At 61.4% G+C, this 26,967-nt stretch overlaps 1 protein-coding gene across 2 annotated transcripts in view; it reads left to right on the top strand.

Moving 5' to 3' along the window:
• KCNJ10 (potassium inwardly rectifying channel subfamily J member 10) overlaps positions 1 to 26,829 on the top strand; it is a 28,533-nt gene extending 1,704 nt beyond the window's left edge. Inside the window, exons 2-3 of one of the 2 annotated variants that reach the window (XM_055334096.1) lie at positions 22,888 to 23,772; positions 23,884 to 26,829. In XM_055334096.1, coding sequence (XP_055190071.1) covers positions 22,888 to 23,772; positions 23,884 to 24,027 — 1,029 coding nt within the window. In that variant the 3' untranslated portion in view covers positions 24,028 to 26,829. Of the gene's footprint in view, positions 1 to 22,887 lie in introns of both variants that reach the window. The other variant, XM_055334094.1, reaches the window with a different exon arrangement.
• The last annotated feature ends 138 nt before the right edge of the window (positions 26,830 to 26,967 follow it).

Genomic DNA, 26,967 nt, shown 5'->3' with positions numbered 1-26,967 from the left:
TGGGTCCTGAAAGGAGCTGCTGTTTTCTGAGCTGTCCCCCACCCCCCACCCCCCAGCCGAGCCCGAGCAGCCAACTTGTCTCAGTGGGTATCAAATGGCAATGACTCCATGGAATGGAGGGGTGAGGGGTGGGGGGTGGGCAGGGCAGGGTTATGGGCCCATTCCTTCCGTGGTTCTAATGCAGGATCCCACTGCTGCCCCCTACGCTGGGGAGAAAAAGCCCTGTCTTCCCAACATCTGGCCCACATCCAGGCCACTATCAGTCAGTTGTGTTCGGACGGGAGGGTTAGTTGCCTGCCCACTGGCATCCCCCTCTTCCCTGTGCCCCACTGAGCGGTGCGGGGGGGGGGGGCCCTACCTGCACCTGCTCACTTAGAGCCCTGACTGCTCTGGCTTGGGCCATAAGAGAAGGGCCTTGCAGATGACCCAGGGACGTCCTTCCCTGTCCTCCTCGCGGGGACGCTCGGATCTGGTGGGCTCGAACCAAGTCCTCTGGGGTCATCCCGGGAACGGTGGGATGACAGGCTTAGGGCCCGGGGTGAGTCACGCGGAAAGACCCACTTCCTCAGAGGAGAAAAGTCCTCTTGGGTCTCCTGGCAAGACACTGTGTCTGCATACAAGGTGGAAGATAGGCCGAGCCCCCGACGTTGGTGGGGAGGGAAGGAGACACGGGGCCTGGAGCCCCCAACGTTCCTGCCAAGGGTTATGTAGGACGGAAGGAGAAAGCTTCCACTGTCCCCCGCCTCACCTCCCCGCCGGCCTAGATTCTTCTCTTGCCTGACTGGTCAGTGCCACCGTCCAGGCTGAGGCCACGCTGTCCAGGGTAGCAGTGAGGCCCTGGCAGGGGCTGGGAGGCCGCTGGGATGGACCTGCAGGAAGAGAGCGGACTCCCCGCGTCCGGTGCCCGGGCAGGGTGGTTGTGGGGGCAGCTCCCGGAACCTGAGCGGGCCGACCCCCTCACCCCCACTCTCCCACCTGCTCAGTTCGGTGCTTTTCTTCCTTCATCCAGTTTCACATCCACACGTGGCCATGGCCTCTCTCCGGCCCCTCCCCCACCAGAACCTTGAAAGGGCAAAGAGAAAGGGATTGTGGGAAGAAGTGTCCTGTGGGTGTCGGGCAGCGGGGGGCTGGATTTGGGGTGGTGGGGAGAGAGGAGCAGCTGGCTCTGGAATGCGAGAAGTGGGAACGGACTGGTGTGGCCCGGAGCCGGAGCCGGGGCTCGGAGCAGGCCGGAGCACGTCTGGCCCCCCGGGACGTTGTTCCAGGGGCAGAAGGCCCAGGAGGAGGGCTGAGAGGCCTCCAGCGGGACTTGGGTTAGGCTTCAGGAGGCAAATCCCAGAAAAGGAGAGATTGGGAGAGAGCAGGAGACCACCTTCTGGAACAAAACCCAGCCCCCGAGCCCCCAGGCCAATCGCGACAGCCTCTGTGGGGAGCGGGGACGCTGGATGGGCCCCGGACGGACGACAGGGCAGCTGGCCGGCGGCCCCTTGAGTGCGCTGTCCCTGGGCTGCCCCTGCTCGGGCGCCGCCTGGGAGGCTGCGGGGCGCTGAAGGGCATGGCCTCGGAGCCAGACTTGCTGGGTCCCGGGCGGTGCTACCACTCACCCCCCCCCCCCGGGGCTCCTCGTCCTTCCAGGGGCCCCATAGCCATTGGGGAATAAGAGTCAGAATGGGTAAAGGGCTTGGAACAGTGCTTAGCACCTAAAAAGCGTGCTTGCCGTGTGCTGCCTCCACCCTCTGGCCCGGCCGCGAGGGCTCCCCCCGCCAGCCCAGCCCGGCCCCTGGTTCTTCTGCGGTCGGTCGAGGTCAGGTCTGGTCCCTGTCCCTCCGCCTTTCCGGAGGAGTGACCAAGCAGCCCTCCCCCACCACGGCTGGGCTATCCTGTGGCCTGCGTGTCCGCTCCACGGCTCCTTTCCCTGCCCCACGTGGACATCCTTGCAGTCAGCCTAGGTCCGAGGAGTGAGAAGTGAACTGTCGAGCTTCCCTAAAACCGCCTGCTTGCCCATTGGGAGCAACTTCTCCCAGCCCGGCACCGGCTTCTCTGCCTCCACCCCACCCTTGCCTGGCCCAGGGACCTGCCTGTCCCTCTGGGCTCTCGTTCCCCTCCTCTTGGGCTCACCTCCTCCTCAACCCCACCCCCCGCCCCTTCCCCGTCCGTCTGGGTGCCCCGGGTGCCCCCGCAGCCTCCCTAACGGCCTCCCTGACTCCAGCCTCTCTCTCCTTGGCTCCCTCCCTTCACCGAGGAATCGCCCCTGGAGCTGTCACCACCAGGCACCCATTTTGTCCGGTCCCTTTTCCAACCCAGACCCCCCTGTGGGTTTTCAGATGGACACTCCCCTTCACGGTCTCCAAGACATTTTACTGAAGCCTTGCCCTATCCAGACCTTGTTCTGGGGGGGGGGGGATGTGTCCACGGCGGTCCCCAAGCCACCCCTCTTCTCTCCATCTGAACCCTCTCGGGGACCCCTCCCGTCCCATCTCCCCGAACAGCCCCTGCCTGTTTCCCGACCGCCCTGTCCTCTGGTGCCCTGCTCCTCAGCATTCGGCTTCCCCTTTGTCGCTCGTGTCTGCTACTTTGCCCCGATGCCCAACGCGATGGTGATGTCCGGAGGGGACGTCCTGCATCCTTGGTTGCACGGGGGCTGCCCTGGGATGGGGCCATGCGGGCTCCCGCAGTCCTGCAGCTTTCGGACCCCCTGAGGCGAAGGCATCTCTTCCCTCCCTGGACCCCTCAGCTCCTGGGAACAGAGTGGCCTCTGAGCCGCTGCACCCTGGGCAGGAAGCCCCTCTGGATGCTGATTCTGGGGGGAGGACCTGACGTGTCTGGGAGTGGGGTGCATGAGTGTAAGACCTCCTATTCGTCTCTCCAGGGAAGTTCAGAATAAGCCCCTCTCCTGCTGATGGCCCCGTCCTGGAGACGGCTTCACCCTGAGAGTCCAAGTAGCAGACCCCAGAACCCCCAGTCTCCAGTCCGTTAAGCACGGTCGACCCAAACACAAAACCTCATGCAGGGGTGCGCTGAGCCTTCCTCCTCTCCCTCCTGGATGTGCCGATGCTGGGCTTATTGGTGGGCGCCTGGGGTGGGGACGGAGCGAAGGTCAGGGGTGAAGGTCAGAAGGCGCCAGTGTAGCCCACTGGGGCACACACCTGGTGCGGGGGCTTGTGGGTTGGCAGACTTGTGGGGGGCACCTCCCGGGGTCGGGGTACATTCTCCCTGGGGCTGACCCCACAGGCCACTGGGCTGCTAGACCTGCCTGGCTGACCCTCCGATGAACAGGATGGGGGCAAGTGGCCAGCGGGGTGAGCTGGTCCGACGGCCCCCAGGGCAGCGCTTCGCCAGCCTCTTCATGTGGGGACCCCGGCACCCGCCCAGAAATCACTGAGGGCTGCGGGGAGCTTTTGTTTCTTTGGGTTGGATTTATTGCTACGTTAGAAATGAAAACCGAGGAGGCTGAAAATAATCTCTTGGTTCGTTGGAAAGCAACCCCAAACCCCCTCGCATGTCAACATGAACGATACGTTGTCAATGAAAAATAGCTGTGTTTTTAAAAAACGAAGAAACGACGCATTTGGTGAGAAGGGTGGCGGCGTCTCACGTTTTCACAAATCTTTTGGACGTGCGTCCGAGCGGCAGACAGACGATGCCTCAGGTCTGCGTCTGTGTCCCACCTGCTGCCGTATCCTGTGTCACGCAGCCTCTAACTCCACTGAACGCTCACGAGACAATGGGCGCCAGTGAAGCAAATTCTGTTTAGCGTTGTTAGGAAGACAGTTCTGACCCCAGCGAGCCTCTGAGAGGGTCTCAGGAACCCCCAGGGTCCCTGGACCACACTTTGAGAAGCGCTAGTCCAGAGGAACTTCAGACAATGGTTTCAAAAGACCTGCAGCCAAGCGGGTGTCCTGACTGATCTCCTTCAGCTGCCCGGGCTCCTCTGAGTGTTTTCACTGGGGGGATCCTATGGGGTGGGGGGTTCAGTAGGAGGTGGGGGGATCCTACGGGGTGGGGGGATCAGTATAGGGTGGGGGATCAGTATGGGGAATCAGTATGGGGTGGGGGATCAGTATGGGGTGGGGGATCAGTATGGGGTGGGGGATCAGTATGGGGGATCAGTACAGGGTAGGAGGGATCAGTAGGAGGTGGGGGGATCACTACAGGGTACGGGATCAGTATGGGGGGATCAGTACAGGGTAGGAGGGATCAGTAGGAGGTGGCGGGATCACTATGGAATGGGAGATCACTACGGGGTGGGGGTTCAGTATGGGGATCAGTACGGGGTGGTTTAACACGTGGGGCCCGCTCACTAGCTATGTGATCTTGGGCAAATCATCCACATCTCTGTTTTCTCATCTATAAAATGGGGCTTGTAGAAAGTGCCTATTTTTTTAGAGTTGTTGGAGATTACTTGACGTGATTCTAGTGTGGTGCTGCACCACGCGCGTGAGCCCTTCATCCCAGAGCCTTGCCCCTGAATTCCCTGGGCCATGAAGGCGGGAAGTGGCCCAGGTGATCCTCCCAGGGGGCTTCCTGGGCCAGGAAGGAAAGGGACTTGGCCAAGGTCCTGGGAAGGTTAATAGGATTGCTGGCCCTGAACCTAGGAGTTCTAACTCCTAGCCCTATGTCCCCTGCCCCTCGGCCTCCCCCAGACTCCTTGGGGAGCAGGGGTGAGGTGGGATGCAGAACCAGTGTCCTGACCCGGAGAAGGAAGCAGGCCTTCCCTCCCCCCCAGCAATGGCAAGCCAGCGCCCCGGCCCTGGGGTACAGCAGGAAGCCTCTAGGGCAGACCCGGAGGGCCTCTGGCCATCAGCGCAGCTGAAAAGTGGAGAAAGTGAGCCAGCCCCAAGATCTCCTCTGTCCTGCCTTGTGGGGGGCAGTTCTGTAAAGTGGCCTCAGCCTGTTCTCCTGGGGGTTTCTGGCCCCGACCAGAGGAAGTCTTGATTGGGCAACACTGCCTCTCACGTGGTGCGGGAGCCCTGCTCGTCCTGGCTGCTGCCCCTTCCCGTTCCGGGCTCCTCAGCCCCTACACTGCCTCCAACCTCCCAGCCGAGGTGCCCTGGAGCAGTGGCCCAGTACCTGGGCCCAGAGACCCCTGTGGGCGCAGATGGTGTGGTGGGTGGAGGAGGGCGCCGGGGTCCCCTGGGTGGGAGGAGAGGAGCCTCTTCCCCAGCGTTGGAGGGGGAGGGTGGGGCAGGCACGGGACCTGCATCCTGCATCTGGGGGGAGAGCTAGTCCTGGCCACACTCCCCTGCGGCAGGCTGCAGGCACCACCTTGCTCAACGCCCTGAGCCCTGAGCACACTCCAGGTCTGCGCCCCGTGGCCGTTCAGGCCCACCCGCAGCCCCTAAGAGCCCTGGCAGGCTCAGGCTTGGGACCTTGCCGTGCACGACTCTGCTCTCCTCTGCTGCCCACACGAGTCCCTGGGGTGGAGGTAAACCTGAGGCACGAGGTGGGTGGGCTCAGACTGTCCACCTGCTTCGTTCCAGACCCGGCCTGGCCCCGCAGCCCCTCCGCCTCCATCGCCACCAGTCCCTGTGGCTTTTTCCACTTGCCAGGGCCCGTGTGGCCGGTGGCTGGTTTGGGGGCCCCTGGCTAGGCTCCCTCGGGGAGCCCCTATGGGCTAACCTCTCTCCGGTCTTGGCGCTGCCCCACCCCCTGCCTCCACAGGCAGGCCAGCAGCCCCCAGCTCCCTCCTCTGGGCTGTGGGACAGGGAGAGGGCTGAGGGGCAGGCTCTGCATACTAATGGGCTGCCCATTGTCAAAGCCCCTTTGTGCCGCAGAGCTCCATTGAGGCGGCTCTGGGGCGGGCACAATGGGGGCTCTGTCCCTGAGTTCCCCCAAACAGTCACCTGCTTTCAAAGCCTCCCCCCACCCCCACCCCCACCCGCCCCGTGTCCGTGTCCGGAGGGCCAAGAGAGCGCGGGGGAGTGGGCCCGGGGCCAGGGGGGATGGGCAGGAGGCGACCCCCCACTGGCCTGTCCCGACCAGGCCGGGGAGATGGGCGCTGGTGGGGAGAGGTCCCGGCTCACGGACAGGATGGGGGTACAGTCTGTGGACAGAGCTGGAATGCGGGTTCTGTGAGGCCAACGAAGGGGAAGGGGCGCGCCCAGCACCCACTCCTGGGTTCCACATGCCCGGCCTGGGCCGCAGCTCCCGCCCCTGCTCCTCCTCCACGGGCTCATATATGCAGGGACACACAGGCACACACTCATCTATGCAGCCACACACACAGGGCCCGACGCACGCTGGAGCGGATGTGCCCAGACCCAGCAGGCCCAGCCGGGGCCCGCTGTGGTCCTCAGGCCACCCACGTGCATATGCACCTGCACACCTGCCCGCGCCCCACCCCACCACGTCCCCGTGCACCCCTCCGCCAGCCGCCGCCGCCCCCCTTGCCCTCGCTGCCCCCTGCTGCTCCAACACAGGTTATAACAAGTTTGCACTTGTTGTGACCTCGAGAATGTGAATGTAGCCCTGGGGCGGGTAATGTCCCGCTGCCCCAGACCAGCCGCTTATTCGTTAACCAGGGACGCGGCCTCCTCCTCCTCCGCTGGTCACTTGAGCACGGCTCCGCACCCCACCCCACCCCACCTCGGGGGTCTCAGTGCCCGGCACCCCGCCCCACGGCTGAGCCGAGCACACTGGAGGGGGGCAGGGGGGCTGCAGAACCCTCGAACCCAGCCTGCCCAGCACAGGCAGCCAGGGCCCCGTGGGACCGTCCCTTGCATCTGCCCAGTGCACCTGCATCACGGCCTGAGAGGCAGCGGGGGCAGTTCTCATTGCCCTGGTTCTCAGGCCGGCTCTGAGGGGTGACACGGTGGGTTCGGGTGGCCAGGCGGCGACCACGAGGAGGCCTGTTGCCTCTAGGTGGAGGGTTTCTCCTGGGGTGGCTGGGGCTTACTCTCGGTCTCTTGGCTTCACTCGGGAGCTCGCGCCCCCGAAGGTGCCCACCTCCCCTGGGAAGGAGCTGCGGGAGTGGTAGGGCAGGGAGCGGGGTGGACAACAGCGACAGGGTCTCGATTCTAGGGACCTCGAATCCTTAGAGAGGATTCTGGATCTAGAAAGAACCTCCGAAAGTCACCTTGACCTCCCCTGACTGCCGGCCCCTCTCCTGCCACCTATTCTGTGTGGCTGGAGAGAGAAACCCAGCACCCCCCAGCCAGGCTCCAGAGCTCTCTGTTGACCCCGAGTCCTCGGAGACGCTTGCTCTGGCCTTCCCACCCACAGCCTGCGTCTGTGTGGGGTCTGCGGGGATGCCTGGGCCTGCCCTGCTCATCTGGGCCTGGGCATCTTTTGGAAGCAGGCGGTCTAAACAGGGAAGAGACAGAGGGCCCACCAGGACCCCAAGACCTGAGGTGGGGGGCGGTGCTGTCCCTGGTTCGCTCACCCTCGAGTGTCGTCGTCGGACGTTCACTTCTGTGATGTTTCCCTTCTGTCAGAATGGCACAGGGCCCTCCACCCCTCACCCCCCCCCAGGGCTCTCCCCTCTGGCCCCCACATTCTGGTCTTCCTCGCGCAGGGCACCCCCTTCCTCTCTGGTGTGTCCTTCTGCCGCTGGAGGTCCCCTCACACGTCCCCTGTTGGAGAGAGAAGCCCCCCTGCTGCCCTTGGCCACTGCGACGGGGCGGCAGCCGCCTCCGCACCTCATTCTAGATCCATCTAGAATCTCGTTCTAGATCCATCTAGAATCTCGACGTGTCTAGTGTGTCTTCATGCCCCCACCTCCTCCACCGCCCCATGCTGGTCTTCAAATGGGGGCGGTGGTTAGGAGTAAGCGGGACGGTGGGGGTGGATAGGGAGGCTCCCTCCTGGTGATGGGGGCCCCTCAGACTTCCCCGCGTGAGGGTCGGCGTGGTTCTCTGTACGCGGAACCAGGAGTCCCGAGGAGGAAAGGGGATCGAGGGCTCAGTTCCCTAAACATGCATTGTAAGGACAGGGCACCTTGGGTCTCTGGCTCCACCGGGGGTAACGATGAGGACAGACTGCTTGGACAGCAGTACGTACATTTAGATGCAACAGGAAGCACTTCCTGGAGGGAAGGTATTGCTAGGCCAAGGGGAGGGGGGCAGGGAGTGGAACGCTCCTGAAGAGATGGAGGGGTCCACCTTTGGTGTCTCAGTGAGCAGAGGCTGGGGGGATCCCCAGCTGTCCTCGCTGGCGTGGTTCTGGGCCGGCCGCCGCGAGGCCGAGGGGCTCTGGAGACCTCAGGGTAGGGCCGTGCCCTGGGCTGTGGCCGTGCATGGCCAGGGGACGAGCTCCAGGGGTCACGTCCAAGGTTGGCCCTATACCGGCTGGCCCTTCACAACCCCAGGTCAGCATAGGATCTCAGGGGAAGAAGTCAGGATTCATGTTCTGACTCTGATCGAAAATCACATGTGTTACCGGCCAGCTGCGTGGTCAGAGGGAAGTGACTCCCAGGCCTTGCTTCCTCTTGGGGGAGCCGGGGAAGCCCCTGCGATGACCCGAGGGCCTCCCAGCACGGGCGTCCTGTGGCCCTCGGGTAAGAGGTGGTCACCTGCCCAGGGCTCCTCCTGAGCGGTCGGCTCACCTGCTGCGTCTGGGCTGCACACATGCAGTGCGGGCGGCGACACTGCCCACCTCCCTCCTGGAGCACGGGCGACCCTGCTGCGGGCGGGGCCTGAGAGGAGCTGGGTGGGCTGCACAGGGGGCGCCGGGAGGGCCGAGGGAGGACAGCAGGTGCTGGTGCAGGGGAGGCCGGCAGAGCCGGGTGACCCCAGACTCTGTCCCTGCTGCTATCGGGGCTTCGAGGTGGGTCAGCAGCTTCCCCTGCCCGGCTTCTCCGGCCTCCCAAGCTCAGCCTCTTGTCCTCTGTCACTCAAGGAGCACCGGGCCCCAGGGTGGTCTGGGGAGTCTAGGCAGGAGCCCAGGGCCAGAGCTGGCTAACCCTGAACCGGGGGAGAGGGGTCGACCTCCCACGGTGGACCCCAGATTCCTGGCATGAAGGCTCGCCATTGTGGGCCTCAGTTTCCCCATCTGGCCCCTCGCTAGAGAGTATCTGGGGAGCGTGATGGAGGAGGGCTGAGAGAAGCCACGGAAAAAGCAGCTCTTCACCCAGAGCAAAGGTTGGTGGGGAGACCCAGTCAGTGGCCCTGACGGTTCCAAAGTGAAAACTTGGACGGGAAGCTGGGAGGAAGGGCCTCCCAGGGATGAAGCAAGTCACGTACAGGGAAGGGACCTGGGGGCGGGGGAGCTGTCTTAAGAAATACGTAGCCACGCTGCCGCAGAGGACACAGATAAACAAGATACAGGTCCCAAATCAGTTCAGAAAACGCTCTCTTGTTTGGGAGGGTGGGCAGGGTCCTTCCTGAGGGAGGGGGCAGCTGCAGCGACCCCTGGAGGGGGCCCAGGCATGGGGAGGTTCTCCTCTGCCCACCCCCCCCCCCGCCCCCTGCCCTCTGGGAGCCTGCACCCCCTCAAGGCCCAGCCCTTCCCCCCACCACAGCCAGTGCAATTTCTGAGACCACAGATAAGGAAGTGGGGGGGGGGGCCCTGGGCTGGGATCTCATCGGCCCCATCCTCCTTCAGGGAGGGAGCCCCACGGGTCCCTGGGACCCTAAGGAACAGGTCCCTCCTGTTTGGCCCCACTGGCAGATCTGGTGACCACTCAGTGGCTCACTAGCCTCCCCACCCAAACCCTTGTCTCCTGGGGCCTGGCCATCCTGGCTTTGAGAAGTCCGCCAGCTGCCTGGAGCCCCCCTACCCCCTGCTGGGGGCAAGCTGGAGGGCAGAGGGCCGAAGGGAGTCCCTGGGGAGCCTGGTCTTGGGCATCCCTCGGCAGGTTGAAGGGGTTTGGGAGGAACCTCCTCTTGGGAACGAGGAGCAGGTGGGATGAAGGAGAGGGGGTTGGAAGCCTCCTCCAACTCTGGGGCCATAGTCCGTCGTAGCCCACAAGTCCCTTACCCTGGAGGGGAGGTGGGGGGCGGGGGCTGGTTGAGTGGCATCGAGCCCTGGGGCATCGGAGAGGCAGGGCGAGGGAAGGGCCGTGGGGCTGGGAGATTGGCGCCCCCCCCCCCACCGTCCTGCTTTCTTGAATTCAGGAGATACTTTCCTTCATCTGCAAAGTGGGATAATAGTAAAATCTTATGAGGGCATGAGGGCTTTACAGACCGCACGCTCCATCCCGCGTAGTCCGGACCGCACAATGGGAGGGTTTCCTGCCTCCTTAGGGAGGAGACGGAGCCCTGCGGAGATGAAGAGATGGACTGAGCTCCAGGGAGACAGGGACCCGAGGGGCCACTAGTGGGGAAGGGGGGGATAGGGCCCTCTGCCGTGGCCCAGCATGCGGATAACACGGAGGCCTCATCTGTCAGGCTAACGACAGGAAACGGTGCTCTGTGTCACCATGTGTGGGACGAGGGACATGGGCAGCAGGGGCGGCCGGGGAGGGGTGCGCGATGGCTGGGACAGCCTGAGGCAGAGAGTGGGGGCGGGGGGCAGCCTGAAGGTAACTAGGGCACCCCGCTAGCAGGAGCAGGAGCAGGAGCAGGAGCAGCAGGTGCTGAGCCCCTTGCAGCCGCTCGCAAGCGGAGGAAGTGCAGGAGCCCCTGGGGATGCAGTCATGGGTCACAGGCGACCTAACCTGGCTGCTGCCAGATGGGGTGCTTAGGGACAAGGGCCACAAGAAGGGGCTGCGACCCCCAGGGTAGAATCAGGCGGGAAGGGCCTTGAAGGCTCCATCAGGAAGCTCCCGGGGCCCTGGGACCCACTGGAGGGTTCCGAGGAGTGGTGGGATGCAGGCCGGGCCTGCTGAGGGGTGCAGGGCGCGGAGGGGGGTCCAGGTCACTGCAGCGCTCCCCGGGGGACCCACCGAGAACCCTCGGCTGGACTTAAGGCTGCTTGATGGGGACTGAGAGACGCCCCCAAAGGCAGGACTGGTGGGGCCCGGCGCCCACCCGGACGCGGGGCTGGAGGGAGGCCGGGGGCGACTCTGTGAAGGGGGGCACCCGGAGGGGACTCCCTCTGCAGGTGAGGGGACCAGGCGGAGCTGATGCTGGGCGCTGCAGAGGGCAGAGGTGAGGAGGGAGGGTGGCGGGGTGAGAGCCAGAGCCAGACGGCGGGAGGATCCCTGAGCCCCCCCCGGGGCAGGGGCACCTGGGGGTGCAGGGAGGGGGAGGACAGGCGGGAGGGGAGCGACCCGCAGCCCGCGGCCCCCCACCCTGCACCCCTCCACAGGCCTGGCCTCCGCCCTCTTTGCAGTGAAGGGAGTGGAAACCAGAGACTTCAAGCTGCTTTGCCTCAAATCTCGGAGCCTAGAAGGGGCCACTCAGGAGCCAGGCAAGGGCTCCCAAACCAGGGGTCCCTGGGGGAGCCGGGAGGCCGGGATGCCCTTGCTGTGAGAAGGAAGCTGGGCTGTGCCCGCGGGGCGCTCCCTGCAGCGCGAAGGGCAGCGGCTCGGGGTGTCACCCGTGCAGCTCGTGCTCTCAGGGTGGCTGATACTTCATTGCTAATAAATATTATTATTATTAAAGATTTTATTTATTTATTTATTCGTGAGAGACACACACAGAGAGAGAGAGAGAGGCAGAGACACAGGCAGAGGGAGAAGCAGGCTCCATGCAGGGACCCCGACGGGGGGGCTCGATCCCAGGACCCCAGGATCAGGCCCTGGGCTGAAGGTGGCGGTAAACCACTGAGCCACCCGGGCTGCCCGCTAATAAATATTAGATGGGACCATTTGATGTTGCTGACATGAGACCTGTTGGGTTGTTTTCGGATTGGCAGTTTTTTTTTCTTTTGTAGAGTGTGGGGGGGGGCGCAGAGGGAGCATCTCAGGAGGACGCCCCACTGAGCTCGGGCCCAAGCGGGTCAATCTCGGGGCCTCAGGGTCATGACCTGAGCCGAGACCCAGAGTCGGACACCCCGTTAAAAGGAGAGGGCTGGTGGTGGGGGGGATCGAGAAGGGTAGGGGTGGAGACACTGGCCAGCAGTGGGGTGTCCTGCCCCCTGGTGGCGGGAGCCGAGGGCTCGCCCGGAACCCCCTTGTCCCTCCTACCCTTGCCCCCTGAGCGGTACTGCAGCACCCTGCCTGTCGGCAAAAATGCTTGGAGCCTCTTGCCTGGATGATGCCCTCAAGTGGGAGGGGGTCCCTGGGGATGGATCCCATGCGGCGACCCCACAGCCCGGCAGGTGAGGCAGGTGAGGGCCGGCAGCCACAGGGAGAAGAGGTGAGCGGACACCTCGGTCCCTCCGACAGTTGCCCTGTCTCCACGCCCCTGCCGGACCCTGGCCGTCTTGGCGTCCTGGCAGCCTCCACAGCACCTCCTGGCTGCTGATGACCCTAAATAGCAGCGGCAGTGTCTGACCCCGCACTGATGGGGGTCTGGCTCCTCCGTTGAGGTGAGGAGGGTGGACTGACATTGGGGACAGCGGTTCTTCTGAGGCGAGGACACAGATGGGGCCGGCGCTGGAGCTGTGGGGGCACTGGGGCATCCTGTGTCCTCCCGAGCCAGGTGCCTCGCACGGAGTGAGCAGGGGCAGCCCTGTGGCCCCAGACGCGGGGTGGGTGCAGACAGAGGCCGGGTGCCCAGCCAGGGAGGGACTGTGTGTGCTCCGAGTGGGGTGGCGGGTGGGGCGGGGGCGTCCAGAGTCCGTGCCCAGGTGCTGCATGTGCCAGGAAGTCATCCTCGCTCCAGCTGGGGAGTGGGAGGTCCTTGCCATCTGCCCCCCCACCCCAGGGCAGTTCTCTTCAGGATTGTGGGGACAGGAGACCCTGCCTGGGGGTCGGGGCAGAGCAAGGGGCCGCGCCCCCGATCAGCCCACACCCACACGCAGGGGTGGTGCCTGCACAGCCGAGAACATCGGCCGTGGCCCCCTCTCTGTGTCCCTCCCTCTCTTGACCGGAAAACACACAGAGGGGTCAGAAGGGCCAGACAGGGGTCACAGGCTCCCAGGAAATGCTTTGAAGGCTTTTATCCTTTCTTTTGATCAGACTATGAGAACTTTCCAAACGTTGACACAAGGGAAGAAAAGCCTATTCTTCCCTGGGCCAGGGCCTTGGTGTCAGGCCGAGGCCAGAGGATGGGAGGGAAGGGAAGGAGCCGAGGGGTGGCAGACGGAGGGAGGCTCAGTGACTCAGCTGGAAAAGCAGGCCCTGGACACACACACGCTGCCCTCCTTTCCCCACCTCGAGATTTGTGTGCATCTGGCTCTGTTTCTATTTGTTTATTTTCTTGGAGGCAGATTAATGAATCGAGGCATCTCGTCTGAAAAGAACCCCGAACCCAATTCCGTTCCTCTTCCAGCCTCGAGGGCTTACATAACCCGGTGCGCTTTTCTTGCTGGCCTCCCTCTCAGACCCACCCCCTCCTCCTTCCCCCCTCCCCTTTAAGGACACCCCGAAGCCCACACATGCTTCTCTTCAGGCCCCCAAAGCAGCCGATCTCCTTGGAAGCCTCCGGGTCCCGATTCAAGTTGGAGTTGGTGCCCAAAGAAGAGATAATATGTTTGGGGACGGGAGGCTGAGTGGCCATTTCCTCTTCCCCAAGGGAGGGGGAGGGCTCTGGCTGGACACGGGTTCTCGGAGTGGCAAGGGACCTTGATAATCCCCAAAGACAGGGCACCCCAACCCCCCCAGCAGTGGTCCTGGGAGGCTGAGGGGGGAAGGCCCCCGAGAAGATACGGGGATGAGCCGTCCTCCGTCACACGTCGGACATCCCAGAACTCTGTTTTGCTTTTTGGATTAGGTAAATTTTTCATTCGACTCTATTATGCCGTTTGTTTCATTGGAAAATAAGATTTTTCCCTCAAAGTCTCTGAGTGACACTGTCATCGCAGGAAGGATACATTACATCAAGCCAGGTGGCTTCGGGTCCCTCCTGGCACACTAGTTTGAGAAGCAGAACGGATGCGACGGCCTGACGGGCTGAGACGTTGCCCAGGTCACCGCTGGTCATGGCGGGTGGAGGCTGCACCTGAGTCCCGCTTCCCCGTCCAGCCCACTTCCCACCAGGTAACGCTTCCCTTAGGCCCTGGCGGGGTCCTAGGCATCCTTGCGGCCGACCCCCTCTCGCCGCCTCCAGGATGCGGTGCTCCGACGGCCCGGCCTGCGTTCTGGGGCCGAGAGTGCTCCAAGGCCCTCCGTGTGCGCATGGGGCTTCCCCGACACAGGACACGGCGCTGGGGTGGGACGCGGGGGCCAGCTGGTACCGCAACTGCCTGTTTCTGCCCATCTACTCGCTTGCGCTTGCCCCACGGTGGTTGGTTCAGAGACACCTTCGAGCCTCAACGGACTGCACTGGTTCACAGCCAGAGTGGGGCCCCCGCCTGTCCTGGGGGCACTGCCTCCCCTTTCTGATCCCATCTCCAAACCCCTAAATCAAGAGGCTCTTTTCTGGAGGAAGGAAAGGGGAGAACAGGAGTCTGGAGGAGGGCTCACGATGCCTCCACCGAGGCAGACCCCCTGGGCCTGGGGTGTAGACGGAGGACCAGAGGGCAGAGTGTGATGGGGAGGTCAAAGGTCAGAGCTGTGATCAGCGGGACAGCGCCCGGCCTGCCCTGCACATCACCGTCTTCACAAGGCAGGACGCAGGAGGCTGAAGGACAAGCCGCTCAGACGCGGGGCGACACAGGCCAGGAGGAGGGTGATGAGGATGGAGCGGGGGAGGGGGACACACGTTAGTATCGGGCGGCACCAAGTACGAGGGGACAGTAGGGACGTGCCACGCAAACCTAGAAGGGACCAGAGGTTAGAGCACTCTCTCCCACGCAGAGCATCGCTGCCAATCACGGGATGCCCCCTGGGCGTCCAGGCTGGTGACAGGTCCCTGTCTGGCCCCTGCTAACCCCCAGCGGGTCGAGGTGTCACCTTCTCCGGGGATTGAGTGTGGAATTTGCTCAGGAAGGCAAAGTCACTGTCGTGTCAGCCTGACGCTGTGGGAGAAAGGACTTTGGAATCCAGCCTGATCTGGGCTCCGCTGCCTGGATGTTGTCACCGGGGCTACCCCCCCGCCCCCCGCCCCGGGGTTCCTCAGTGACTGTGATGGCAGAAACTGTTATACACTCCTCCCAACGGCAGGATGGGATGGGATGTGAAGTGCCGCCCAGAAGGTGGGGATTCATTCGCCAAATGAAAGTCGTCCCCTCTTTCTGCTCCCATTTCCCGACACCAAATGTTAGGAAGAGGAAATGCTCCACAGCCAAAGAAGAGAAGCCACGGGGGGGGGGGGGGGACACGCCTGGGTGGCCAGTGGGCAAGTGTCTGCCTTTGGCGCAGGGCGTGGCCCAGAGTCCTGGATCCAGTCTCTGCCCCTCTCTCTGTGTCTCTCATGAATAAATAAATAAAATCTTAAAAAAAAAAAATAAAGAAGTCACCTGGCAGCACAGTGAAGGCCTGGCCCCTGGCGGGAGGCTAGGGCCCCAGTGGGGGAGCCAGGACTCGGCCCCTCATCCCCCTCATCCCCCTCATCCCCGTAGGAGCCCAGGGCGCCCACCTGCCCACCCGCCCTTCCGGCTGCCCGTCATGGGGCCGCTCAACCTTTAAGCACAGGAAGCGGGCCCCAAGGCAGAGGTGCTGGGGGCCGGGGGCGGGGGGCATCGCTGTGTTCCCAGTTGGTCCTACGAAGAGTCTTTCTTGTGCTCCCAACCCTGCAGCCAAAACTGGCTCCTCCTCCCTGGCTGGCTCTGGATTTTTTCACAATTGTGACTTCTGTGCACACGGCTCCCTCCCCTTCCCCGGGTACCCCCCTTTCCCCGGGTGTCCCCCCCACCGTCTGGATCTTGCCTACCCTTCAGGCACCAAGGCCTCCTCGCTCTGTAAAGCCTTTCTTGGGCAAGAGAGGCCGGTATGGAGGACTCCACCCCCGGGTGTTAGTCGCAGACTTTGCTTCCTGCTCTAAATGGGGGATAACAACAGTTCAGGGGTTGCTCCCTTGAGCCAGACATTGCCTTTCCCTCTGCAAGTTCCCTGGTACCTCCCGGGTACCGCGTCTGGGGCTCTCACCACTTCCTGCCTGGGCTATGGTTGCCTCCCCTGTTGGCTTGGAAGGTCCCCAAGGCCAGAATCAACATCCAATTCATCTCCCTAACTCCAGGGTTGGGTTTAGGACCTGGCACCCCATAGAGGCTAGAGAAAGGGTACGTCGCACAGACAGGATCCCGAGGCTGGAAGCGCACGGGTCTTCCTGCCATGACAAGGGCTCCGCAGACTGGGGGGCTCCGCTGGTTTGCACGTGTTAGTGTATTGAGGACTAGTTTGGGGGGTTTCTGTGTGTTTGGGAAGAAGAGAAGATGTGAAAAGTCGAGAGAAGATCCAAGCAAGGAGGAAGGACAAGAGGGCCTCAGAGGAGACGCTCTGGACCAGGGCGACGTCCTGTGCGACCTGTGCGTGGGGACAATGGTGCCCACCCCGCGGGAGCCTGCAGTCCGCTCCCGCCTGCACTCCCGACACGCTTCTGGAGCGCCTACCACGTGTCCTACGTTGTGCTGAGCACACATCAGGGCCACAGAAGTGGGTTATGCCTGAATCCTTAGTTCAGTTAGCCTGCTTGGAGTAGAAGAGAGCTCGGGTGTCGGGTCCATCCCGTAGACCACGCAGGTGGCGATACGCGGGCGTGCATCTGGAGACTCAGACGAGGGAGGGGTTACCAGAGGCTCCGTGGGAGAGGGGTCATTTGAACAGGGCTCAGAGGTTTATCCTGGGTGCGTAGGGACAGGGACAGAGGGGAGGCCAGGGAGGGAGAGGGCGCGAACGCATGGGCCTGTGCCTCGGTAGCAGCTGGGAGAGGGGTGGGAGGTAAGGATGGAAGGAGGTTGGGAAGCAGATGCGGGGAGGCCACTCCTGCCCGGTGGAGTCTGGTCTGTCCTTGACCCGTGAGGCGGAGACTTTAACGTGTTTTGACCTGGGGGAGGCACTGGGAGGCTTATGGGGCGGGGGGGCTCGCGGGGGACAGGACCTGGTCTTGAGGCCCGCCCGCCACACGCGACTCAGTCATGCAATAAGGATTCTCCTCCGAATACCCCGTGGGCACTGAAGCCCAATAAAGCACTGCAGGGGCTTGAGGGGTGAGCGAGATGATGGAGGAGGAGCAGGAGGAGCAGATTCCCCACCGCAGGCATCCGCGAATGCTGCCCCGAGGAAGGGGAGCCCGAGTGTGGCCCCGGGAGCAGGATGGCGCCTTGACCATTTAGGGAGCCCGAGGGGCAGCAGGGAGGAGGGTTGTTCGGGAGTGAAGGCAGGGAGCGCCGGACCAAAGCTGCTTTCAGGCAAAGGGGAAAACAGACCAAGCTCTTTGCTCAGGGTCGCTTCCCACCGCTCCACTCTGAGCTGTAGGGTTTTGGGAGAAGGTGCTCGGCTCTTCCCGGTGCATCCGCCACAGCCCCTGTGTGGGGAGGGCGGGTGGGGGGAGAAGCATCCTTTCCAGCCACTTACCTTGGCCTGATGTGCCCCGGCGCCCGTGGCCATTTATGAGCTCATCCTCTGTCTCCATCTTTCCGCCGATTCAGAGGAGCTCGGGAGGATGCCTCAGGGACTTGCGCTCTCCTGCCCTTTGAGGGCAGCATCTGTAGGGCCGCAGCAGCATCGGGGCCGGGGCTGGGGCTGGGGCTGGGTCCCTCCCACTGTACCTTGGCACCTCCTGGAGGTCTCCACGAGCTCCACACCCGGCTCCCGTGCGCTCCTCCGAGGCTGCAGCCCTCCCTCACTCGGGGCTCCGTCCAGGTCGGCCTCCGGTCAGTCTTTAGTAGCAAACTGTCCCCGGTGCTGGGGAAACAGGTGAAAGGCCCGGTCCGGGTGTCAGTGAAGAAGCCACAGATGACCCACAAAGGCGACCACGCGGTTGCAAAGCACTCTGATGTGCTGAAACAGGAGCGTGTTCAAGGCCAGGCTTCACAAGCCCGTGCTGGGGTGAGGCCAGGGAGACGGACACCGACTGTTTCTTTGATGCCTTTGATGGTCATGAGGGGCCAACAGACACTTGAGTCCAGTTCTGAGAGCTAAGCCGGAGGTCGGAGGCGGGGAGGCTAGGAGCAGGGCAGTGTGAACGCGGGTCCAAAGGTGGAAAGGATGAAACCGCAGGTTCTCTGCAGAGCTGGAGCCCAGGGTACGTGCAGAGACGCGGCAGGAACCAAGCCAGCGGGTAGGCAGAGACCAAACCCGAAAGGCCTTGAAGGCTGTGCTCAGAGGCCTGCAGCGTTTCCTACAGGCAGTCGGGAGCCATGGATCAGTTTTAGTTGCGAGAGTCAGCAGAGCGGTGCGCTGGCCCAGAGCGGAGCGTACTCAGGAAAGGCCCGTGGGCCCACCTGTCCCGGAGAAGGCGGCCGAAGAAGCGGGAGGCCAGCATGGGGTGCGCTGAGGCCGCGGGCGGACACCGCTGTGGGTGTGACTGGCCTTTGTTTTAGAGGAATAACCACGAGCACAGTTCCTGGAGTGGGAAGCCCGGGGTCTCCGTGTCTGTGTCTTCACCCCTCGGGGGGCTGGTTTTGTGTTCAGAGTTCTGGAGACCCTGGCCCCCGGGGTCCGGCTGGGACTGTTCTGGGGGAGCAGCACCCTCTAGAGGAGGGAGCGAGCATGGGTGAGCCAGGTGGGGCAGCGGGAGACCCCATGGGGCTCAGGGCTGGGCCTGGTCCCTTCCCCGGAGCCCCGCCAGCTGGCAGCACGCAGCAGCTTGTTTATCTGCTTCTGACTCATGCCACCTCGGAGAACAAAGCTGCCTGGCTGTGGGAGGTGGCACGACAGCTGGGAGCAGCTGGAGGAGGCAGACGGAAAGGCTGGCGGCAGCGGGCACACGGCTGGAGGCGGCAATCACAACAAAGTGTTGGCGCCAGGAGCCAAAATCTGCAGCGCCCGGGTCTGTAGGCCTGACGCTGGGCTCTGGAAGCTACAGGCTCTGTCTCTGTCTCCTGCGGCACAGCTGGGACCCTCCACGCGGGGCACCCCGGAGGCACGTCCCGAGCCTATGACACCCATGGGGATGAGCCTGGGTACATGGAAGTTGCTATGATTAAAAAGTTCTGGGGGCATCTGGCTGGCTTAGTCAAGGGAGCGTGCTGTTCTCGATCTCAGGGTTGTGAATTCAGGCCCCACATTGGGTGTGGAGCCTACTTTAAAAAAGTAAAAAGAAGAAAAAGGTTCTGGACCAGGAACTGGAAGACCCAGGTTCTGGTCTCATCTCTACCACTGACTTGTTTGGGATAAATATCTGAGCCTGTTTCTTTTTTTTTTTTTTTAAGGTTTTATTTTATTCATTCATGACACACACACACACACACACAGAGGCAGAGACCCAGGCAGAGGGAGAAGCAAGCTCCCTGCAGGGAGCCCGATGTGGGACGTGGTCCCAGGACCCCAGGGTCGTGCCCTGAGCTGAAGGCAGATGCTCAACCGCTGAGCCACCCAGGCGTCCACTGAGCCTGTTTCTCATGATGACTTTTGTATTTAGTTCATGGTACGAGGGTCAAATTACGTATTTATGAGCTGCAGCATGATATATAATCGTAGACTTTCATTTTGGGAACGAGAAGCTTTCCCTTGGGCCCTGAGAGCCTCCCTTCCTGAAGATACAAAGCTAAGACTTTGATGACGGGTCTGGGAACGTCACCGTAGGAGGTTTGCAGGGAGAGAGGGTGCGCAGGCAGGCGGCAGGCAGGCATCCTGATCCGCCGTGAGTGCAGGTGAAAGCTTGCAGACCGTCCCTGCCTCTGTCCAGGCGTTGATTCCCTCCATAGACCCTGCCCAGTGCTGTCCACCCTGCCCTTGAACACCTCCAGGGACAGAGCACTGTCTACCTTTGGAGAAGCTCTTTCCCCGTTTGGAAGTCGGGACTGTTACCTGGATCTCTGTCGTAGCAGTCCGGAATCTTTGCTCCTGTGCTGCGAACTCATTGGTCCTGGTGGCTCCTCTTAGATGGCAAAGGACAAGGCCAAAGCCTTGTTCACATGACAGCAACTTCAAACCAAATATCTGCACACAGCCTCTCGTACCCCTAGGTGGTCTCTTCTCCCCATTAACTTCCCCGCCTCCCTCAGCCACTCCTTACACGCTCTGGTTCTGAATCCTCTCATGGCCTGACTGTCCTCGGAGACTCAAAACGGCAAGTACAGGGTGAGCAGAGTCAACGACTTCCTTATTCTACATACTTGAAGAGTAGCTTAGACAGCATCGCTGGGACGCCCAGTCGGTGAAGCATCTGCCTTCGGCTCAGGTCATGATCCGGGGTCCTGTGACTGAGCCCTGCGTCGGGCTCCCTGCTCAGGGGGAGCTGCTTCTCCCTCTGCCTTTGCCGCTCGCCCTGCTAGTGCTCTCTCAGATAAATAAAATCTCTAAAAAAAAAAAATAGCATTGCTTGTTTTAACCAAAATGCATCCCATCTTTCCAATCCGGAATGGCTCAGGTGATTATTGGACTCCAGTACGTACACCTACCTGATACCTTTTTTTGTTAGATTTGGCTCCTCCTGGATCCTGATTCTGTCCAGATCTTGCATTTGCGATCCATCCCTGCTTTGTGCCATCCCCGTAATCCATGTGCTGTATAGTTTTGAATAGGATTACTGTCATGAATGTTGAATGGGGTGAGGCCGAAGATAAGGCTCTCTGGGACGTCACGAGAAAACAGATCCCAGGCCGTCATGATCCCCTCAGGAGCACCACTCGTTTTTGTGTGGGTTAGTCCCCAGCATCGGAGCGGCATTCTGCTCATTTTTCTTGGTCTTATCCTCAAGGACAGAAGGAGAGATCTTGTCAAAAATCTTGCATAGACACACTTTATCTGTTGCCTTGCTGTGACTGCCCATCTAGGAACCTTGTCTTAGAGGGAAGTTAGGCCACTTGGTGTGACTTGTTCTTGGTCACCCCAGGCTGGGTCCTGCCGATAACTGCCCTCCCTCCGACCTTCCCAAGTGCTCACAATCCTTTTTTTTTTTTTTAATTCATTTGAGAGAGAGAGAAACAGAGAGGGACAGAGGGCGGAGGGAGGGAGAGAAGCTCAAGTAGACTCCTGGCTGGACGTGGACCCAGACACGAGGGGGCTCGATCTCACGACCCTGAGATGATGACCTGAGCTGAAATCAACAGTCAGATGCTCAACCGACTGAGCCCCCGGGCGCTCCAAGTACTCAGCCTTAATGCTCTGTTCTAGAATCTTGCCCTGGGTCACTATCTTACCCAGTGTGTGAAACGTATCTTGTTTCTCTTTTTGCAAATTAAAAAAAAAAAAAGAAAATTACGTTCACTCATCCACAACTTTCCAGCACTTTCTCTGTCTGCTCACAGTTCTTCAGAATCTCTTAGAGGTCGCACGACTTTTCCACTTTGAGGATCAAATGAGAAGGCACGCTAATCCGTAAACTTGAAAATGGCATAGAGATGCAGGCGCTGCGCGTGGTTTTTTCAATATTACTACTACTACTGAGTATCAAATGGGGCTTTACTTGGGCTCTAAATAATAATTCTTCAGAATTATGGAGCTTCCCCTTTGCTCCAAGGTAGCTGAGGGTACTGGGAAGTGGACGAGCGGTCTCACCCGGACAGAGGTTCCACATGGGCAGAGGCTGGCAAAACAGGCGCCTGGTTGCCTCTAACATCTTGGGTTTCCCGTCCAGTGGTGGTCACCAGTTCAATGTCTGCGTGGGTGGGTGTTTGGACGGGCTCAGATAGTTTCGTTTTCAGGGTGTCAGGTCTTGGGGAAGACGAGGTAAGGGACCAGGGTGAAGGACTGATAAAGTGCAGTGGTTCAGATTTTTTGGGATGGATACTGTGATGCGCCTCTTAGCTCTCCAAAGGCCAGACTCCCTCGAGATCGCCCTCCTCCCTCCCAGGTCTGGCCACCAGACCCAGAGTCCAAGGGCTCCAGTGATTGAAATCCTTTTTCTGCTGGAAAAGTACAAGTTACTCCTTGGGCAGGGGTGCCGGCACCTTGGAGGAGCAGGTGAGCGGTCTCCTGTTTCAGAGCCTCGGCCCACTTTCTTCGATCAGGACAGACAGCAATCCCGAATTCGAGCTCTTGCAGACGGGGGTGCTGACTACTATACACGAGCCCTCCTACTTCACTCGGTCAAGGCGGCTCGGCCGCGGTGAGCTGCTGTCTCCCCCAGTCCTCCGGGAAACGGTCCCGCACCGCCAGGAGGCCAGGATGGGACGTTCTACTTCACCGTGGCTCAGCTGCTTGCATGGGTCCTGTCTGCGCTCCTCCCACCCACGTGCGCCCCCGGGATCCGGCCTGAATCCCCCCACATGATGCAGATGGGTGACGACAGTGATGGTGATGGTAAAGGAGTAATAGTAATCGTAATAACGCATAGTGAAATGGTCTGGTTGCTCAGAGAACACCTTGAAGGGCAGAAGGGTGGGCAGTTTCTGCTACTTCTTTGGCCAGATGAGCATCTTGGCGTCCCCGGCGAGTACTGACTTGGGGCTGGGGGGCAGGTGGGGGTATCAAGGGCCCGGGGGTTTTGAGGCGGGCTGGCCTGGGACAGCTTCAGCGGGATAGTCTTTCTTGCTCTGCCATTCACGAGGGTGGGGAGGGATCCTATTTCAGAATTGGAGATCTTCACAGAACTGGTTTTGCGGGGAATGGAGACGAGTAGAACCCTCTCTTCTTGCCCCACCTTCAAGGAACTGTGAACTTATGACTCTCTCTCTTTTCTGTCCCTCCCAAGAATTACAAATATCAGACTGCATGGCAGTTATTTGCTCGCTGAACGTGGGTCTCGCTCGCTAGGCGTGAGTTCTTGGAGAGCAAGGAAGGTGTCATTTCTATTGGTGACTCACCGGCATCTTGCACAGCAGTTGGCGTGGAGCAGGTGCTCATAAGTATTGGCCGACAGTGAGAACAAATCAGCGGCGCCGAGCGGATGTCCCCTCTTCGTTCGCGCTGGGTGGTGGCTAGGAGTTGGCTGGATGTCTGCAATAACCTCCGTTATGCTGTCTTGCTCCCTCCAGATGACGTCTGTCGCCAAGGTGTACTACAGCCAGACCACTCAGACGGAGAGCCGGCCCCTCGTGGGCCCAGGGGTCCGGCGGCGCCGGGTCCTGACCAAGGACGGCCGCAGCAACGTGAGGATGGAGCACATCGCCGACAAGCGCTTCCTCTACCTCAAGGACCTGTGGACCACCTTCATCGACATGCAGTGGCGCTACAAGCTGCTGCTCTTCTCGGCGACCTTTGCAGGCACCTGGTTCCTCTTCGGCGTGGTGTGGTATCTGGTGGCTGTGGCCCACGGGGACCTGCTGGAGCTTGGCCCCCCGGCCAACCACACGCCCTGCGTGGTACAGGTGCACACGCTCACGGGGGCCTTCCTCTTCTCCCTCGAATCGCAGACCACCATCGGCTACGGCTTCCGCTACATCAGTGAGGAGTGCCCGCTGGCCATCGTGCTTCTGATTGCCCAGCTGGTGCTCACCACCATCCTGGAAATCTTCATCACGGGGACCTTCCTGGCAAAGATCGCCCGGCCCAAGAAGCGGGCGGAGACCATCCGGTTCAGCCAGCACGCGGTCGTCGCGGCCCACAACGGGAAGCCCTGCCTCATGATCCGAGTCGCCAACATGCGGAAGAGCCTCCTCATCGGCTGCCAGGTGACGGGCAAGCTGCTTCAGACCCACCAGACCAAAGAGGGCGAGAACATCCGGCTCAACCAGGTCAACGTGACTTTCCAGGTCGACACGGCCTCGGACAGCCCCTTCCTCATTCTGCCCCTGACCTTCTACCACGTGGTAGATGAGACCAGTCCCTTGAAAGACCTCCCCCTGCGCAGTGGTGAGGGTGACTTCGAGCTGGTGCTGATCCTCAGTGGGACGGTGGAGTCCACCAGTGCCACCTGCCAGGTGCGCACATCCTACCTGCCGGAGGAGATCCTCTGGGGCTACGAGTTCACCCCAGCCATCTCGCTGTCCGCCAGCGGCAAATACATCGCTGACTTCAGCCTTTTTGACCAGGTGGTGAAAGTGGCCTCCCCTGGCGGCCTCCGCGACAGCGCTGTCCGCTACGGAGACCCTGAGAAGCTCAAGTTGGAAGAGTCGTTAAGGGAACAAGCGGAGAAGGAGGGCAGCGCCCTGAGCGTGCGCATCAGCAACGTCTGACGGCCTGGTTTCCCGCCTCCCCGTCCCTCTGGTGTGTCCTCTGTTGGCGTCCCGTCCCGGGGGAAGGCCGTCACCCCGGCTTCCCGGAGGGCCCCAGAAGCACCCATCCTCCGCCCCCTCTGCTTTAACCTGGCAGCCTGCGGGTAGGCGAGGCCAACTGGAGTCCCAGCTTTCCTTCCAGTGTCCCCTGCACCCTCCCCCAAGATACACAACCCCCCGACGCCGGGAGGGGGTGTGGAGAGGGAAGATTAGGCTGCAGTGGCCCAGGACGCCTCAGCCATGCTTGGAGACTCACATTAGGAGGACCGTGCAGTTGGATGGATAGACTCCCCCCGCCTCCCGCCGCCACCATCCAGGTTTGGTGACCTGAGGCCGCAGCCCCCACCCCCTCTCGTTCCCCACACGGCTAGTTCCCTGGGGCAAGACTCTGATGGTCCTTTTGGGGTCTGTGCCTCGAGATATAAGGGAATCTGGGTGAATCCCTCCCGGGTCCTCTACCAACCCCTGTTGAAAGAAGTCAGGTTTTTCAGGGTGGTTCACTTCTGCCGGCAAATTCTGACTATAACGCAGGAGCTTGGTCACCAGTTTTCCCCCGTTTTGTCCAGTGGGACCTTCCCTTAGGATACCTGGTTCTCCCTTAGCTGCCTCTGCTCCCAGAGACCTGGGGCCGACGCAGGAAATAGGCCCCGGGCAGCATCGCACCTGCACGCGTCCTGGAATCAGACCTCTGCAGAGCTCTTGTCCAAATCCCTGACGCTCTCCCGCAGACAGCCCAGGGAGCATGTGTTGCCCTGTGGCCTGTGGATGGGATGGCCCTGCCAGCAGGTCCCCAGGCCCCACAGAGAGGTCTGGAGAGATGTCCCAGACATTTACAGGGCACGGATCCCCTGGGAAAGTGCCACTGACCCTACCGTGAGGGAGGAGGAGTAAGCTCTCAGATTTCCAGCCGGCTGTGTGGAGCCCCGGGGACCCGGCGGTGCTTTATTGGGGTTTGGGCTGGGGTAGAACTGTGTGGCTGGCAGACAGCATTGTCCCTGGCACCCCTGCCTGTGCCCCTCTGACAAGTGCCAGCTATTTTGTTAGGCAGCGCTGGGAGGGAAGGAGACTACACGCCTCCTGATCCAATAACCAGGGTCTCCCTTAGCCATTCCTGAGACTTGGGATAGAGGGTCCCCAACCCCACCTCCTCTCCCCCGCGAGGACGCCACTTCCAGGTGAGTCAGAGGGCACACTTCAGGACATCAACCTCAGGCCGTTCCTTGGTCCCTGGTGGGGGCTGTGCAAGGGGCTGAGAAGGGCGTACGGGCACCAGAATTTTCTCTAAAGCCCCAAATCCCAAAAGTGCCTCCACTGACAGTGGCTTGGCATAGGGTCCCTGCACGAACCATGGACCCGGTCAGTTGTTACAAGCCACACACTTCCCAGAACGCGTCCACGCGCCTGGGGCTGGACCCACGGTCACCTCAAGATCTGCATAAGATCCTCTCATGTGTGTCTTTCCTTGAACTCCGCTGACTCCGACCTGAAGACCCTTCATTCTTCACTGACCGTACACCCCACCCACCAGCACTCCCAAGCTCTCAAGGGAACAAGACCCAGGAAAACGTGAAAATCTGACACACAGAACGGAAGGCAAAGAGCCAGTGTCTGGGCTCCCAACTTTATTCAACATTAGACTTACCGGATTTCTTCCAGGGTGGGGGGGCCGCAGTTCTGGCGTGAGCGTGAGCGCGTGCGCACCGGGACGCCCCCTCCACTGGCAAGCCGTTCTCCCCTAGCTTCCTCTGCACACAGCTGCATCCCTCCTGAGGGTCTGGAATCCCTTCTCCCTGGTCCCCTGCTGTCGGCTCCAGGCCCCCAGGCTGCTCAGATTCTTGCTTAACACAATGGGACATTTTCTGACTTAACTGTTTTTGATTTTGCTCTGCTACCCCAGACTTTGCTCTAAGCTGCACTTTAACGAGTCCTACTATCCTCTTAATACAGCCCGGCTTCATCTGCCACAGGCCTCCCCAGAGGACAGTGCTCCCCACCCGCACCCTCCCCGGCTCCGCACAGCCTCTTCCTCGGAGCTGAAATCCTTCTGCAGGCTATCAGACGAGCTTCGGGAGCAGCCAGGTCCGGTGGGACGTGGGCCCCTGACCACACCAACCGTAGACTGGAACGTCAGGGAGCACTCAGCACCCACGGGAACAGGAGAGTCCTCACGGGCAAAACAACAGAGGGAGAGGGCACTCAGGGTGTGACGACGACGATGACGGGGGTGGTGCTGACGGACCTCGCGAAACTCTCGAGACCAGTGTCCCCTGGACCAGCAGACGAGACGGAGGCGGAGGCTCGGGAAGTGGGACGTGGTACATAGGGAGGCTGACCCGAGGAGAGAGACCGAGAGAGTATGTGCATGTAGAGAGATGTCTATGGATGTACATAGGACCAAACATGCTGAATGTACAGAAAGGAGATCGTAGCACGGGGCGGATACCCGGCTCTGGGTTCGGGGTCGGACTCCCCGGGTTTCCAGACCTGTGCCCGGTGATCCTGGTTTGCACGTGCAAGAGGGACAGCTGAGGAGGCTTTCGGGTTTGATGGCGGGAGAGGGAGGCGTGGAGGCCGCTCCTCAGAGGAGGAGACGCCCACTGAGGCTGCAGATACTCCCCGCACCCAGGCCCGGGAGGGAGGAGGGAGCGGGAGGACTCGGGTGGCCGCTCGGCCACGGGCACCTAGAACCCACCTACGCCGCGCTCCACCCCGGCAGTGTCCTGTCACTGTAGCACTTTGGTTTTGGTTTTAAAATAAAAGCACCTTCTGCGTCCTTTTCTGGAAGTGTACTGCACGCCCCCTTCCTCTGCGGGCCCTGCCAGGACACCCCCACCTCGACTCCACGTGCGGGGACGAGCTGCTGGGCCCACAGCCGGCCCGCGGCCACCCAGATGCTCCCGG

Source organism: Nyctereutes procyonoides, unplaced genomic scaffold, assembly GCF_905146905.1.
Source record: "Nyctereutes procyonoides isolate TBG_1078 unplaced genomic scaffold, NYPRO_anot_genome, whole genome shotgun sequence".
NCBI classification, from domain to species: domain Eukaryota; kingdom Metazoa; phylum Chordata; class Mammalia; order Carnivora; family Canidae; genus Nyctereutes; species Nyctereutes procyonoides.
Note: the sequence above shows the minus strand (reverse complement) of the source record. Positions and strands in the feature narration are given on the sequence as shown.